The sequence below is a fragment of the Desmodus rotundus genome, chromosome 4 (assembly GCF_022682495.2).
Source record: "Desmodus rotundus isolate HL8 chromosome 4, HLdesRot8A.1, whole genome shotgun sequence".
Lineage (NCBI taxonomy): Eukaryota > Metazoa > Chordata > Mammalia > Chiroptera > Phyllostomidae > Desmodus > Desmodus rotundus.
In genome coordinates this window covers 125,093,356-125,111,078 of record NC_071390.1, presented here as the reverse complement: position 1 = coordinate 125,111,078, position 17,723 = coordinate 125,093,356, and the positions used below count along the sequence as shown (strand labels likewise).

The 17,723-nt window shown below is 37.5% G+C and overlaps 1 protein-coding gene across 1 annotated transcript in view; it reads left to right on the top strand.

Annotated features, from left to right (window-relative positions):
• LOC112320727 (transmembrane protease serine 11C-like) overlaps positions 1–17,723 on the top strand; it is a 55,557-nt gene that overhangs the window by 4,677 nt on the left and 33,157 nt on the right. The window contains exons 2-3 of the mRNA XM_053923475.1: positions 1,557–1,675; positions 13,034–13,152. Coding sequence (XP_053779450.1) covers positions 1,557–1,675; positions 13,034–13,152 — 238 coding nt within the window. The remainder of the gene's footprint in view (positions 1–1,556; positions 1,676–13,033; positions 13,153–17,723) is intronic.

Genomic DNA, 17,723 nt, shown 5'->3' with positions numbered 1-17,723 from the left:
ATGTTAGGTCCCTTGACTGTGTCAATGTAAATATCCTGATAGTGATATACTATTATTTTACAAGTTGTCACCATTGGGGGAGACTGGGTAAAGTGTACAAGGGATTTCTCTAGAGATTATTTTGTACACTGCATGTGAGTCTAAAATCACAAAATGAAACATTTAATTAAAATGTTTTGAAAAAAAATAAAGGTCTTCTGTTATGTAGAACATTCTATACGACAACTGATCCAGTATCTTCAAGTCAGTGTCATGAAAAGTACAGAATATAAAGGCCATTCTAGATTAACATAGATAAAAGAGTTATAATAACCAAGTATAATGGAGAGATTTTGATTTTTGTTCAACAATAAAAAATTGTAAAAGACATTTTAAAGATAACTAGAAACATTGACTATGAACTTGGTATTTGAGAATATTAAGGAATTATTACTGATTTCATTAGGTATGACAATGGTCACGTTTTTTAAATACCCTTACTGTTTAAAGGGAAAATATTTAGGGGTGAATGTCATGATGTAATATTTTTCTGTAACTACTCTAAAATAGTCAGAAAAATACATGAAATGTTGCAAAATGTTCATAGCTCTTAAATCTATGTGACAGTCATATGGAGGTTCATTACTTTCTCTACTTTCATGTATACTTAAATTTTTTTTTCATAATAAAATAAGAATTCTCTTTATCCCATTTTATTCACCATGTATAGTCATTTCTTCACCTCCCATTTCAGCACTCTTTGAAAGAGGGGTCAGTGGTCACTGTCTCTAGTTCTTTACTACTCTCTTTCATATCATCTGTAAGGAGTCTCACTCCTAAAATGTCTTTCATCGAGGTCAGCAATTACCTCTATAATGCTAATGCAATAGTCCATTTTCTGTGTTTATTTGCTCATCTTATTTGAGCCATTTGCAACATCTAACATAGTTGATTCCCTTCCTCATACTTGAGATGCTACTGTTGGCTTCCAAGACACCACTTCCCTTAGCTTTCTTCCTACTCTCACTAGTAGTTTCCTGTCTCCTTGGCTGGGTCTTCCTCTTCTCTATAATCTCTTCATATGGGAGTGTCCCACTGATCACATCTTGGTCATCTTCTTTATCTGCATTTATTCCCTTGGCAATCTCATCAAGATCTTCTTTGCATAGCTCTATTTTTTCATACAGAACTTCATATTGTTTTGAGAATTATGAATTTTATTAATTACACTCTTTGTTGTCTATCTTCCCTCAGTAAAATGTAAGCTCCATAAGGAAAGTGGTCTCTTTTTTCTAAAACTGTGCTTAATGAATAGTAGACCATCTAAAATACTTGCTGAATAAGTGAATTTTGATTTTAGTATTACTGTCATTATTCATATGTGCTAAAAAAAATAAGCAGGCCAATTATTATATTTGCTAATTCTACATGTTGTTTTCCAAGCTCAGCAGTGTACTGAATCCATAATTAGTGAAAAATAATATGCTTTTATACTTAACATCAAATTTATATTTATTGCTAAGAGAATTCTGTATCTTACTCCTGTTAACACTTGCTTTCCTGTTCTTCCCACTCAGAAGAACAGGGTCAAACACAAAAATTAAACTCACAAGATGCGGAAAGATTACCCTGGGTGTCATAATACTGGTGATCGCTGCTGTAATCATCGGGCTCATTGTTCATTTCATCTCTCATGGTAAGTACTCATTACACCTGGCTTTCCAGTCACATGGATTTAATTTTCCACTGTTGGAAAGTTAGGAACTTTGAGAGTGGGGGGAAGGAAAGGAATCAGACATTATTTGGCAGAGAGAATTTCTTATGGTTAATAACATTTACTACAGTTTTTGTTCTTTAGCAACGTTTGGCTTAGGGCATTCTGAACCCAGAGATTTTGTATGCTCTTTTTTAAAGTTCCTGGCAAAGATTCAGGTGCTGGAAGTATATTAATAAATATGGTAGTCATAGTCTTTATTGTTGAACTTATAACTTTTTGAAGAGATAATGAGTTAATAAAGAAATCTAAAAGCCTGCAATCTAGAATTCTAAGATTTCTTATTCCAAAACCTACAATTATTCTCTATACATTTTTTTCTCCTAAAATTCTTTCTAAAAGATAGAGTATTTTCCATTAATGGAAGATTTAAAGAATACAAATTTTCCTATAATATTCATATATAGAAAATATCTATATATTTTCTATATAATTCATAAATTGAAAAAAGTATGGGATCTGCAAGTTTGGTTTTTCATAAAAATAGTTCTGTGTGCCAAGTTCTCTGTGTCCTGTGCTTATTATTTTCTTTCACCAACTCTTTCCTAACTTTTTCAAGGACGGGAACTTTTTTATTTTAAAAAAATCTACATTCCCACAGGAAATTTGCTTTGTTGAATAAGAAAATAAAAATAAACAGGTACTGTAAATTTTGTAATGCTTTTAAACAAACTTGTATTTAATTAATTACATCTACCTATATTTGAAAATCAGTAATACATGTATGTATAAGAATCAGTTTACTAAGACTAGAAGAACAATGCCTGGTATGGATATAAATATTTTCCCCTAGAATCATCTCTGCTCTACCATGGCCCTCTCCTATATAATTCAGGGCCTGCAGGTTGGGAACCACTACTTTAAAACATAGTATTTTCTGAATAAAATACATTTAGAAAAGAGTCTGTCTGGCTAAATAAACATCTATTTCAGTGTACAAGGAGCAAGACTGACAATGCGAGAGAGTGGCGCACCACGGAGTAAGGGGGCCAGCTCCCCAGGCACCAGGCATTTGCTACTCTCTCAGCCTTGTCTTCCGCGCACGCACCCCCACAGACACAGGGTGATGACTTGTGCAAACACTGTCCTTAGGTAGGTTGTAATGCCAGCTGCTACCCTGCCAGATCAAGAGTCTTAGTCACAGCACGTGCCCATAAACCTTTGAATAAAAGAGGCTCACTCAAAACCTAGACCCAGAACCTGCTGCCTTTCATCAACTGTGCAAAAGGGCCAGGATTTGGAGATAAGAAAAAGATATTTGCAGAGGTTATCATTAGAAATAGATGAGCTGTAATTTCTCATACTGCTACAAGCACCCCTGAAGTCTGACTCACACCTGGAATATGTAAAGGACACGAGAGAGGAGCTTGTCTAGCAGAGTGAAGGGGAAGTGGTGCCTGTGGACAGTTTGAGCAACCACAGTCGGACATAGGTCACCCAGAAAAAAAACAAAGCCCCATCATCTTAGGTCCTGTCCAAGAGGCCACCTGGAATGGTAATCAGATTTCAGGTTAAAAAAATGGGAAATATCTTCAGCTGTCTAAATGCTGAGGAAAAGATAAACTCAAACTGAAACAGTTACATTTACCCATGTAAGATAACTCTACTTGACACATCTCCAGCAAGGAGGGGAAAGGGAATTTCAAAGTTCAGTAAAACCTAGAAGGGCCTTAGTTTTAGACAGGTACTAAGGTCCTAGAACACCAAAGCTAGCTGTCAAGTTCTCAGCCATTCAGGGAAGGACTTAGAGTGGTCTGGACCCAGGTAATGAAGTCCAAAAAGTAGAAGAGCAGGGCTACTATGCAAAAGCTTGGGGAGGGAGAACTCTCAACTTTATATCAAGTTCGAATACTGGTTATTATGCAGACCTGGGTATTTTAACTTCTAAATTGAGACAATATTTTGTGATTAATGTTACCATATATCTTTTTATTACTAACAAACTTAAAAACTTGGTTTATGGGTACATCTTATAAAATATACTTGTTTGAAATACCAGTTTATATGTACCTGTGCATATGTGTACAGTTACCACTTTTGTTTTATTCTGTAGTACTCTGTAGATAGTTTTGGTGAGCCTAGAAGAAACTACTCATGTGAGAATTATTATGGGCTCCAACATATCTAAGACATTACTGTCGGATTCAGTCATAGTGTTACAGAACAGACCAGGGGCCTGAACAATATAAAAGGCCCCCCTCCTTTTCTCTGGGGGTTCCTCACCCCCCCATCGTACTAGGTTTGCTTTGCCTGCTGCCAGAGGAAAGATGTCTCTCAATACCAGAGATTGGTGAAAAGGAAAGGAATTATTATTTATTTAAAAGTTATACAGACTAAAGTTCTTTATAATATCCACAAATGCACACAGTCCTTCCTTCCTCTGCCCAGTCTGGGGTACCATATCTCAGGAAAGAAGTAGAAGTCCCTGATTCAGGCTCCCAGCACCATCCACGTGGCAAAAGGGAGCACTTTCAAAGCTGAATGGTCCTAACTCTCCCTCAAGCCACGTGGTCCCAACCTCTGCCAAAGCCACATCAACCGCTGCCAAAGCTGCATGATCCCTGAAAGACTCGTGGTCCCATAAAGAGACAACAAATGGCCTCCGCACCTGGATTTAAATCCCAGCGCCAGTCTTCCTCTGCAGCCCCATTTCCAGCTCCTCCCACAATTGACCACAGCTGCCAGCATTCCAGGCAGGTGTGGCCCTGTCTTGTGGAGCCAATTATCTCCAAGCTCTTCTGGACCCCATTACAAATCCCTGCTTGGGCCCCCACCTTGGCTGTAATACTAATTACAATAGTATTACTTCTTTCCCAGATATTATAAACTTCAGTGGGTTATAAACACTTCTGAAAAGAAGGAGAACAATCCAAAATTAAATACTTCTGCATCAGAACAATGAGTAAGTTTTGATAATAAGTTTTCTCAAGTCATAGTAAACCTGTAGAAGCAATAATGGAATCATTTGAGACTGTATAAGATACTTTGATAGGGCTTCCTAAATCCTAGATTTTATTTCCTTTTTCTTTTTAAAAGTCACTAAATGGTTTTTTACCTTAAGGCTGCCCGGCTGAAGCTACGGTATCTTGTCTGAACTAAAAAATTAAATAAATTAGAAAGATTTTTAAATAACCTATATATTTGTTACTAAACAAACTAAATCTCAGTCTGACTAACTGAATTGTATAAGTTTTATCCAGATGCCTTGGCATCGTACGTAGGCAGCCTTATAATGCTCCTCATTTGAATGAACTTTTCAGTACCACTTTACATTTTCTAGCTCACTATTCCAGATTCCAAAGCTGGGAGCAACCAGCCATCTCCTCACTCTAACGACTGTTTACCTTGGGACAGTAATTACTTAAACAAGACAGCTGACCAAACCAAAGCCCAGAGCAAATACTTCAGAATACCTACCTTCTGCTTTACATGACTGTATATAATGGTAATGTCATATTTTCTATTTAGTTAACATTTTAAGAGATACATAGATGATAGAAGAATAGATAGATAAAATGGGAAAAAGAATACGAGTATCTGAAACCATATACAGATTCAACTCAACAAGCATCACAGGCGACTACTGTGTACTTAATGTCAGGCACTACAGTGGCATGGCACTATAATGGGGGACAGCAGTAATGGGGGAAAGCTTCTAGTGCATCACATTAGTCCTTGCACTAAAACTGCTCCAGATCTTAAGCAGAGCCAGCATACTTACTCTGTAAAAGACCAGACACTGTGTACTTTCCACTTGATGAGCCATTACAGCCTCTATTACGACTACTTGAGTCTCCTGTTGTGGTGTTAACGTAGCCAATATGTAAATAGATTAATGTAGCTGTTTTCCAATAAAACTTTATTCATGGTCACTGAAATTTTAATTTTGTATAATTTTTACATGTCACAAAATATTCTTTTGACTTTTTTCAACTTTTAAAAAATATAAAACCATTCTTGGCTCACGGGCCACCTAAAACCAGGCTGCAGGCTTGATTTCATGATTTGCTGACCCCTGGTCTACTGCAGTGAATCTTAACCCTGGCTGCACTTTAGAATCACCTAGAAAGCTTTAAAAATATATATGTGTATACAAGCCCACTCTCCAAGATGCTGTCTAGAATGGAAACTGTCATTTTAAAAGCCCCAGGTAGTTCTAATGTGCAGCCAAGGTGAAGAACCACTGATCTAGAGGGAGACAGGTACACGTAAGATTCAGAGACAAGTAAGTTCAGAGATCAGTGACTCAAGTTCAGTCCACTTTGGGATGGCAGGGAACCAGGCTTCTTCCATCTCTTTGCTCCACCATACCCTACTTTGCCCAGAGCATCTCAATGTCCAAAGTGACTGTGCCGGCTCTGGCCACCATGTCCACATCCCAGCCAGACAAGAAAAAAGGTAGAAAAGGAAGGAAAAGAGCATGCCCTCTCTCAACAAGAAAACATCTCAGAAGTTTGCACATACCACTTTCCCTTTAATTTTTATTTGTTAAACCTAAATGCACTAGATCACTCCTAGATGTAACAGAGGCAGGAAAGTACAGTTTTTATTTTTGGATAGTATTTGCTCAGTTAAAATCACAAACTATCATTAGAGGAGAAGACAAGAAAGGGTATCAGTAAATAACAGGGTTCCCCACTCCCCACCCACCCTCTCAGGATCCTGGTTAAAATGCTGTTTCAGTAGATTATGCTGTGAGTGATCAGTGAGAAAATTGACAGATGAGATTGCCAGTAAAATTTCTGTACATGCACAGAGAAAATTCACCTTTCTTCCTGATGTTCTCCCTACTACTATTTCATGATAATATTTCCAAATCTCCCTGTGCTAACTTAATAAACTGTTGGCCCTCAAAAAAGCAACTTTGCTTTCAAGGAATAGAAAAATGAAAGGGAAAAACATCAGAGTCTAGACAGAAATAATTCCTTCCAAAACTCAAACTCATTTGCTCTGTTTTCTTGCTTTCAAGGGCCAAATGATAAATATGTGAGGTTCTTTTCCTACAGTGTCTTTTCAGTACCAAGTTTGTTAACTCTAATAGATTCTGTAAAAGGCATTTCCTTGACTCTCTGGAGGAATGTTTGGGAAATCCTGGCCTCGAGAACTACTTTCAACAAGTCTTTAATATGGACAAGAGAAGCCAAGGACCTAACTGAACAACTTTAAGGTGATTAATCTTCTACAATAACAGCAGTCAAGAATGGGAGCAATAGGTTGCCATCAGACCATTTTGAGCAAAGAAGTCACGGTAGGTGAAAAAGAGCTAGGTGTGAAACCGTACAGGGAGACATGCACTGATAGTAATCAGTTAATTATAAACCCACAATATATATATATACATATCATCCTGACAACACACAAAAATTTATATTTCTCCCAGGACACATGGCATTGTAAAAAAGAAAGTCGAACATAAATCTACCTCCATGAATAACATTTTTAGATTACTTTTAAATAATTTTTTAAAACTACAAAGAGGAGTAGTGGAGGAATCTGGCAGAAAGCACTTGACCAAATGAATAAAGTTAATATCAGCTGGACAAACCGATATCAGGTACCTATTTTTGCCAAAGGACACATAATTACTGTGATATTATCGGCTAGAAAAACAAGTAAATCATTTAAAACATCACTTTTATTCAAATGAGCACCCATTTTATGCAATAGTACATTTAAGTAGTTAGTCTGTAGCATTTTAGAGAGTTTATCTGTTCTAATTACTCTTCTTTTTCAGGAATTTGTGAGTTACTCTGGGCCGTTAACACCATCCTGGTGAGATGCGGGTTTTGTTAATCCTGGTCCATAGAGAGCTGATAGAACTTTTAGACGGGCCTGACACTGCATTCTCCTTCTTCACTGATACCCCAGGGCCCCACCTGATCCCACACAGAAATCTTGGAGATCAATACTTTTTTTCTAAGTTGATCTGTCACAAAGGAAATATTTTCAGTAGTTGTAGAGCAGGGGTGTCAAATTCCTTTTCACTAGGGGCCACATCAGCCTCAGGGTTGCCTTCAAAGGGCCAAAATAATTTTAGGACTCTATAAATGTAACTACTCCTTAACTGTTAAAGAGTTGACTGTTGTAAATTGTGCTGCTATGAACATTGGGGTGCACAGGTTCTTTTGGATTGGTGTTTCAGGGTTCTTAGGGTATAATCCCAGCAGTGGAATTGCTGGGTCAAAGGGCAGTTCCATTTTTAGGTTTCTGAGGAAATTCCATACTGGGCGGTGGGGGGTGGGGGTAGGGAGGTGGGTTCAGCTGGGGTGGGGTGGAGGGATGGGGAGAAAAGGCATACAACTGTAATTGAAAAACAATAAAAATTTTTTTTAAAAACCAGTTGAAATTACATTCAGCCCTTTGAAGGCAACCGCCAGGCTGATGTGGCCCCAGGGGAAAATGAGTTTGACAGCCCTGATGTAAAAGAATTGCTGGTGGTGGGAATTGCTCAAGGCATGTCAAAAGTGTGAAAGGAGGGAAGGCTCTAGGATTTGGGCAGAAGTGTGCTAAAAAGCTAATCTTGACTGTGATAATTAGAGAATTTTTTTAAAGTAGTTAAAAACACACTTGTTAAGCAGAAGTACCAGAGGTACAGATATAAATGTTTGCTTGTTCTAAAACCATGGCACATTAGAATAAAAAGAGAGCACAGCCCCTAACCCAGGACATGACATTTACCTGAGAACCTTCCGTTTTGTCCTCTTCTCTCTCTTCTCCGGGTTTTTTCCTCAGGTAAGGTTATGCGGAGAAATCACATCTTCATCTTGAGAATATGCCTTTAATGGCTTTGGCATGGACCCTTCCCCTGCAGCCACAACAGCCCCGGGCAGAAGGGCCTTGAAATGCAGGAAAGTTCACCCTTCCCTGACCTTTGTCACAGGAGTGATTCAGGAAAAATAAGCTCCTACTGGAGACCAAACTTTTGAGTTTCTCTATTCCTGTCTCCTCACAGATGCCAAAAATTTCTGCTACCGCATGGATAATGTGCCGCACTGACTTGCCCCTACCAAACGCACGTAGAGCAGATCCTGCTCCCTCCCTTTGGACCAAAGTCTGAACTCAGTCCTCATAAATATACTCAGGACTCTTCGTACTTAACCCTGGCCTCACCTGAGAATCACCTGGAGCATTTGATTAAAGGAACATTGATGTTCTGACCCGAACCAATAGACAGACTCTGTGGGAGAGGGCACAGGTGATGATAGCTGTTAAAACTCCACCTGTGATCCTAATCTGGAAGCCTAGGCTGAGAGCCACTCATCGAGATAAGCCTTGCTTCTTATACTTTAATATGCGTAAAAATCACTCTGGTGGATGTTAACTAGATTTACTGTGGTGATCGCTTCACAATATATACATATATCAAATATATGTAATATATTTAATGTTATATGTCAATTATATATCAATATTTAAAAATCACTTGGAAATAAAAAATGTATTAAAATACAAAGAGGAGAATTAGTCAGGATCTAGTCCTCCCTGGAGCTCATAACCATAGCCCAGAATGTGACCTGGATTTGAAAATATGACTCTTCCAGAAAGATAAATTTTTTAAAAAATTTTATTGTTATTCAATTACAGTTGTATGCCTTTTCTCCCCATCCCTCCACCCCACCCCAGCTGAACCCACCTCCCTCCCCCACCTCCACCCTCCCCCTTGGTTTTGTCCATGTGTCCTTTAAAGTAGTTCCTGTAATCCCCTCTCCTTACTGTCCCCTCCCCACTCCCCCCTGACCATTGTCAGATTGTTCTTAACTTCAATGTCTCTGGTTATATTTTGTTTGCTTTTTTCTCCTATTGATTATGTTCCAGTTAAAGGTGAGATCATATGGTATTTGTCCCTCACTGCCTGGCTTATTCAGAAAGATAAAATTTTAAAAATTGAAAATAACACTCAGAACAGATCCTAGGCCATAAGTGTTTTTCTCTGCTCAAAATCTAAGTTATATTTGAAGAAGAGGAGTGTGTTGTAGCCTTTCAAGAGCAGGAAGGTTCACTCCGCATTCAGGCAGACAGAAAACGCGTGGAGCACTGGGAATGCCTGACACGCCTTTATTCAAGGGTAGGCGATCCACGCTGCCGCAAGCCCTGTGTCGCGCCAGTAGGGAACCCCAGCTCCCTCATGGACTAAGTGCACACAAGGCTAGCCGGTGCCAAGACATTATATAACAAAGTGTGATTCTGTGCATGTGGGCCCACTCACGGTTATGAGAGTACAGCTTATCAGGCCCAGTGAGGGAGCCTGACTGACTCCATTTCCCTACAAGACTTTATTGTGAGAGTCTTTTAGTTCCTCAGAAAGCAGCAGTACTTTTCACTCCATTTACCACTATACCTGCTAATTAAAGGCTCAGTGCTCTAAGGTTAACAGCTAGAAAATGGCTTTCCTCTTCAGTGTTTGAAATGTATTTAGTAGTTCAACAAATTAATATAACCTAATACTGCTTCAATGCTCTAGAATCTCAAGCTTGATAGTCTAATCGAAACATAAGATAGCATACAATATATGAATAAAAATATACAACAAAATGTTCCTTGGAAATTTTCTTTTTCCAGCTTGACTGAGATATCATTGACATATAACATTATGTAAAATGATGCATATGAGCTCATTTGATGCCTTTATATATTATAAAATTATTACCACCATACAACTATATATTATTTCAGATGTTTCCTTATTGATGTATAAAAACACAACTGCTTTGTTTGTTGATTTTCTATCCTGCAACTTTACTGAACCCAATTAGTCATAAGGTTTTTGTGCACTCTATAGGATTGTCTATATATAAGATTATATAATCCATTTTAATACTTCTTTCCAATTTGGATGCCTTTTATTTCTTTCTCTTGCCTGGTTGTTCTGGCTAGGTACCATGTTAAATACAAGTGGTGAGAATGGGCATTCGTGTCTTAATCCTGACCTTAGAGGAAAAGCTCCCAACCTTTCACCACTGAGTATGATGTTAGCTATGGGTTTATTATACATGGCCTTTGCTATATTGAGGTGGGTTCTTTCTAGACCCAATGGGTTTAGCATTTTTACAATGTGAAAGAATGTTGAATTTTGTCAAGTGTTTTTTCTACATCTATTGAGATGATCATATGATTTTTTAATTTTTTATTCTATTAATTTGATGTATCACATTTATTGATTGATATATCCCATTTATTGATTGGTATGTATTCAGAAAACAAAGAACAAAGCAGAGTTTTCAGTCCCTGACTTCAAATTATACTACACATTGATGATAATCAAAACAGCATGATTTGGTAGAAAAACAGACACATGGACCAATGGAACAGAAATGAGAACCAAGAAGTAAACCCACATATATACAGGCAAATAACTTTTGACAGAGGAGCCAAGAACATACAGTGGAGAAAGAAAGCCTCTTCAATATGGTGCTGGGAAAACTGGAAAGCCACATGAAGAAGAATGAAACTAGACTGCTGTTTGTCCCCATACACAAAAATTAATTCAAAATGGATCAAAGACCTATACATGAGACCTGAAACAATAAACCACATACAAGAAAACATAGGTACTAAACTTATGGACCTTGGCTGTAGGAAGCATTTTATGAATTTGACCCCAAAGGCAGGAGAAGTAAAGGCAAAAATAAGTGAATGAGACTATAACACACTAAAAAGCTCCTACACAGCAAAAAGAGCGATCAACAAAACAAAAAGGCAACCGACCAAATGGGAGAAGATATTAGCAAAAAACAGCTCTGACAAGGGGTTAATATCCAAAATATGTAAAGAACTCATACAACTCAACACCAAACAAACAAATGCTCCAATTTAAAAAATGGGCAGAGGACCTAAACAGACATTTCTTCCAAGAAGACATACAAATGGCCAATAGATATATGAAAAGATGTTCAACTTCACTAGCTATTAGGAAAATGCAAATCAAAACTACAATGAGATACCACCTCAGACTTGTTAGAAAGGCTATTATCAACAAGACAAGTAATAACAAGTGTTGGAGAGGTTGTAGAGGAAATGGGACCCTCGTTCACTGCTGGTGGGGATGCAAACTGGCACAGCCACTGTGGAAAACAGTGCGGCGGTTCTTCAAAAAATTAAGAATAGAATTACCATTTGACCCAGCAACCCCTCTTCTGGGTATCTACCCCCAAAATTTGAAAACATTTATTTTCAAAGAATATACACTCCTATGTTCATTGCAGCAATGTTCGTGGTGGCCAAGACTCGGAAACAACTTAAGTGTCCTTTGATAGATGAATTGAATAAAGAAAATGTGTTACATATATACAATGGAATACTACTCAGCTGTAAGAAAAAAATGAAATACTGTTATTTACAACAGCATAAAGGGACCTTGAGAATATCATGCTAAGTGAAATAAATCAGACAGAGAAAGTTAAGAACCATATGTGATTTCATTCATATGTGGGAAGGCAACAAATGAACAAACAAGAAAAACAAACAAAAACTCATAGACACAGACAACAGTATGGTGGTTACCAGAGGGAAGCGGGGTGGTGGTAATTAAGAGTAACGGGGATCAAATATACAGGGCCAGAAGATGATTTGACTCTGGATGGTGGGCACACAATGCAATGTGATTATGCATCACAGAAATGTGTACTTGAAATCTATATAATCTTATTAAGCAATTTCACCCTAATAAATTTAACAAAAAGAAAAACATTACTTTATCATTTTGCAATAAGTTTTTTATAACAAACTTTTTTAGAAATAAATTAAATTAAATAGTACAGTCCAGCCTACCTTCAACTTTATCCTTTGCTTTACTTTCTGAATGTTGTAGACTTAATTTCTTTGTTCTGTTTACTTAATTTGCAGTACTTACAAATCATACCTTATTTTACTTTCTTCTGTATACATTTTCCTTTCCTACGTACTTCATAAATGATTAAATCTGTGACTCCACTGATTTTCCTATGTGTTATCTGTGATGATCACAAAAATTAAGATAACAATTTATACTTTAATATAACCTCATCTCATAATAACTAATCTGTCTCCAGATTTCCCAAACTTGAAAGCTAGCACATTGAAATATTATACTAAAAATTCTGATGACATTCTTGGGTGAAGTTATAATTTAATAAGCACTCCTCTGTCAAAGTTATTTAAACAGAGAGTAGTAACTAAGTTTACTTAAATGCCAAGTTACCTGAAATTTTATCAGAGTATTGAATTTCACATGGTTTTCTTAAGAATAAAAGTAGTTACACAATGACAAAAGTAAGAACTATGTTTTTTCTTTTCTCTCCTCAGGGAAGACACATTTCTATTATCACATCAGCTTTAAAGTCAATAACATTGACTATGACAGCAAGTTTGAAAAACCATACTCACAAGAATATATGGACCTAAATGAAAAGACTATGTCTTTGGTGAGTTAAAATGTTTTCCTATGAATTGTCTTTTTAAACACTATTCTCCTTAGAAGTGCCAGAATCTTAGCAGTCACTGTCCAACTTAGAACTTAATAATTTGTAAATTCACACTATTTCTAAATTAGGATAGTCAACCCTTTCAGAAGTCAGTTTATGTCTTGATTCAAATGTTTTCCATGCCCATAAAAGAAGTGTATTCAGTTTCCTGGAGAGTTATTTTCTCCCTACTTTTAAGTTTTAATATACATGGAAATAGTTTTGGTAAAAGATAGGGGCCCAAATTTACTTTATTTTAGGTATAGATGGCCAGTTGAGGTGGCACTACTTATTAAATAATCCAGTCTATCCCAGTGATTTAAAATGCTATCCTTGTCACATCCTAAATCCTCATGTATTCTAGAATCTATTTTTTGGATTTTAGTGTATATTGGGTTCCACATTAATTTTATAGTAGTTCTTTCCCATGCCTTCATTTTAAAGTCTTTCACCCCTTTATTTACAAGTATGATGTTTTTAAATAATAGCTAAGTTTTGTTTTTTAATGCAACTTTATAGATTCTTTCATGAAAACAAATTAGTCTATTAGCATTAATTGTAACAAATATTAACTTGATTTTATTTCTCTAGTTTGCTTTAAGTAAATTTTTTTGCTTCCTTTTTCTTGTTATTGCTGATTTAAATTCTTTTTGATTCTATTTTTTTTCTCTTGAAAATTTCAATACACTTCATTAATAGTTAGCTTATCTTTCCTGGAACTCAAAATTACATAAATATTTTTCCACTATTATTTAAAAAGCTACTAGCCCCATCAAAATGTTATTTTTTCTTACCTAGCCCTCAATCCAAAAAAGGAGGCCTTTAACATACTTTCCGTCTTCTTCCTTTTCCATTCCCCACTCCTCATAAGACTTCTTAACACTTTTATTTCTCCTCCCTCCTCTACCCTCCTTTCTTCTTCCTATTAAGTATGTTTTGCTGAGATAGTACTTCAAGTTCTAAACTATTATTAGGATGTTTCTTAAAGTATGTTGCTTCCACTTTAAGCTTTGAAATTGTACATTCATTGTATTAAACACATACTCACACATCCCAAGTTTTATTGTTTTCCATATGCTCCCTCTCTTCTTAATCTTCTCCTCTACTGAGATATCAATTCAGATTTATGAGGCCTGTCCAGGAAGTATCCATCCATGTAATATGAAAAATAGAGACATTTATTGAAGAAGATGCAAGAAACATTGTACATAGGATAATGACACCTTAGTCCCCTTCAAAGGAGGCTAATGGTTGAGACCTTGGAATCTCAACCATTCTCTCAACTACAGCACAATGTTCCTTCTGCTCTGGTAGCAGAAGCTGTGGAATGAATTTTACCATGACAGGTTTTATGCCAAGATCCTGCATAAAAATCTCGGGCACAATAGTTTCGGGAATCCCAAGATCAGCTTCTAGTTCTCACACTGTCAGTATCAGAATTTTGTTGATTGCAGCCTGTACATGTTAAACATTCTCAGGTGTTCTTCTTATTGCAGGCCTTCCAGAACACAGATCACTTTTAACAGATTCTTGACCATCTCTGAAGCATTTATGCCACATTTTTATTTGTGCTGCACTTACTGCATCATCCCCCAAAGCCTTCTGAATCATCCAAATAGTTTCCATGGAGGAATGTTCAAGCTTAACAAAATTTGATGCATATTTGTTGCTCTCCTCGCTCAGTCATTTTGAATGTGATGGCCACACAGTGTACCTGCTCACTCAACAGCATCTACCACCCCCACTGACTAGAACAGTGAAGTTGTCATTGTTCACACATGTGCATTTGAGCCCACTCTCCTTGGCTGCAGGTTACATAGATGTTGCACAAACTGTTATATTAACAGTGGCTCGACTTTTTCTGGACAGACCTCATATATCTTACTTGACTAGTGTCTCTAGTCACTAGTTTTTCTCAGTTGTGATATGTGAATGACATATTACTAAATCCTTGCATATTCAAAAATGTCTATTTTCCTCTAGCTTATAATTAAATCTTGACTTGGAATAGGATGGTTGAATTGTAAATTTCTTATCTCAGAGTATGAGGGTATTATTTCACCAGCTTCCAGCTTCAAATGTTATAAATGAAATTTCTTATTTTTTCTATAAATATATTTTTTCTTCTTTAAAACATATATTTATTGATTATGCTATTACAGTTGTCCCATTTCCCCCACTTCACTCCATCCTGCCCACACCCTCCCCTCCCACATTCCCCCCCTATAGTTCATGTCCATGGGTCATACATATAAGTTCTTTGGCTTCTACATTTCCTATACTATTCTTGCCCTCCCCCTGTCTATCTTCTACCTACCATTGATGCTACTTATTCTCTGTGCCTTTCCCCCCTCTCTCTCCCTCCCACTCCCCTATTGATAACCCTCCATGTGATCTCCATTTCTGTGGTTCTGTTTCTGTTCTAGTTGTTTGCTTAGTTTGCTTTTGTTTTGGTTTTAGGTGTGGTTGTTTATAACTGTGAGTTTGCTGTCATTTTTACTGTTCATATTTTTTATCTTCTTTTTCTTAGGTAACTCCCTTTAACATTTCATATAATAAGGGTTTGGTGATGATGAACTCCTCTAACTTGACCTTATCTGAGAAGCACTTTACTTCCCTTCCATTCTAAATGATAGCTTTGCTGGATACAGTAATCTTGGATGTAGGTCCTTGCCTTTCATGACTTGGAATACTTCTTGCCAGCCCCTTCTTGCCTGTAAGGTCTCTTTGGAGAAATCAGCTGACAGTCTTATGGGAACTCCTTTGTAGGTAATTGTGTCCTTATCCCTTGATGCTTCTAAGATTCTCTCCTTCTGTTTCATCTTGGGTAATGTAATTATGATGTGCCTTGGTGTGTTCCTCCTTGAGTCCAGCTTCTTTGGGACTCTCTGAGCTTCCTGGACTTCCTGGAAGTCTATTTCCTTTGCCAGATTAGGGAAGCTCTCCTTCATTATTTGTTCAAATAAGTTTTCGATTTTTTGTTCTTCCTCTTCTCCTTCTGGCATCCCTATAATTTGGAAGTTGGAACGTTTCAAGATGTCCTGGAGGTTCCTAAGGCTCTCCTCATTTTTCTGAATTCTTCTTTCTTCATTCTTTTCTGGTTGAATGTTTCTTTCTTCCTTCTGGTCCACACCATTGATTTGAGTCCCAGTTTCCTTCTCCTCACTGTTGGTTCCCTGTACATTTTCCTTTGTTTCTCTTAGTATAGCCTTCATTTTTTCATCTAGTTTGCAAGAAATTCAACCAATTCTGTGAGCATCCTAATTACCACTATTTTGAAGTGTGCATCTGATTGGTTGGCTATCTGCTCCCTGCTTAGTTGAATTATTTCTGGAGCTTCGATCTGTTCTTTCATTTGGACCTTTTTTTATTTTTTTGCCTGTTGCTTAAAGGTGCGGAGCCTTAGGTGTTCCCCGGGGAGGGGCAATGCTGGTCGCTGTGCTGTGATGCTGTACGTGGGGGTGGGGCCGAGAGGGAGCAATGGCGCTTGCTCCACCTTCTGCAGGATTTCAGTCACTCTCTCTGCTACCCACAATCAAATTGGGCCCCTCTAGTGCTGATTCCCAAGTGGGTGGGCTTGTGCATGCTCTAGGCCCCTGTGGGTCTCTCCAATGAACTGTCCTGTGAGGCTGGGAGTTTCTCCTGCTGCCTCCTCAACCCCCATGGGTGTTTTCAATCAGAGGTTTGAGGCTTTATTTCCCCAAGCTGGAGCCATGGGTTGTGTGGCTTCACTCCCCGGCCTTTCCTCCCGGTTTATCTACACACGAATGTGGGGCCACGGGGTCTGCTAGTGGTCGCAATACCTGCCCCATTGGTCCCATAATCTGCCAGTCTCTGGGTCCAGCTGTGTTACCACAAGTCCCGTCCACCCCGGCTGTCCGTCTCCGCCCCTCCTACCGGTCTGGACGAATGTTTCTTCTATATCTCCTTGGTTGTCAGACTTCCGTGCAGTTCAATTTTCCGTCAGTCCTGGTTGTTTTTTGATTTTAAATTGTTGTTGTCCATCTTTTTGTTGTGTGAGGAGGCACAGTGTGTCTACCTATGCCACCATCTTGGTTTTCCCCAATATATTTTTTCTATATAGAAGTTTGTAGAAATTTTTCTTTGTATCTAAAGTTCAAGAATATTACCCAGATACATCAGACATGTGTGAAAGTCATTATACCCCTTTGAATCTACAGGTTATCATCTTTATTTAAGTCATAACCATTTTCTCCCTCTATTTATTATCATTATTACATGCCATCCATCTCTTTCTTCTTTTTTTACACTCCTATTTATAGCCACTTCAGAAATCATGCTCTACATGTTTTATTTTTCACTCATTATTTTCTATTTTAAATTTTACTAATTTGAGGTTATTTATTTGGCCTTTTAGACCACAAATTTGGATCTCAAGAATAATAATCATCTTTTTAAATTGATTAATAAATTTTAGTACCACATAGTCTTATTCTTCTTCTTCTTTTTTTGTTTTTTACACCTGAGTGTTCTTATGTGTGCTTTTTTCCATTGTTGTGTAGGTTGCTATG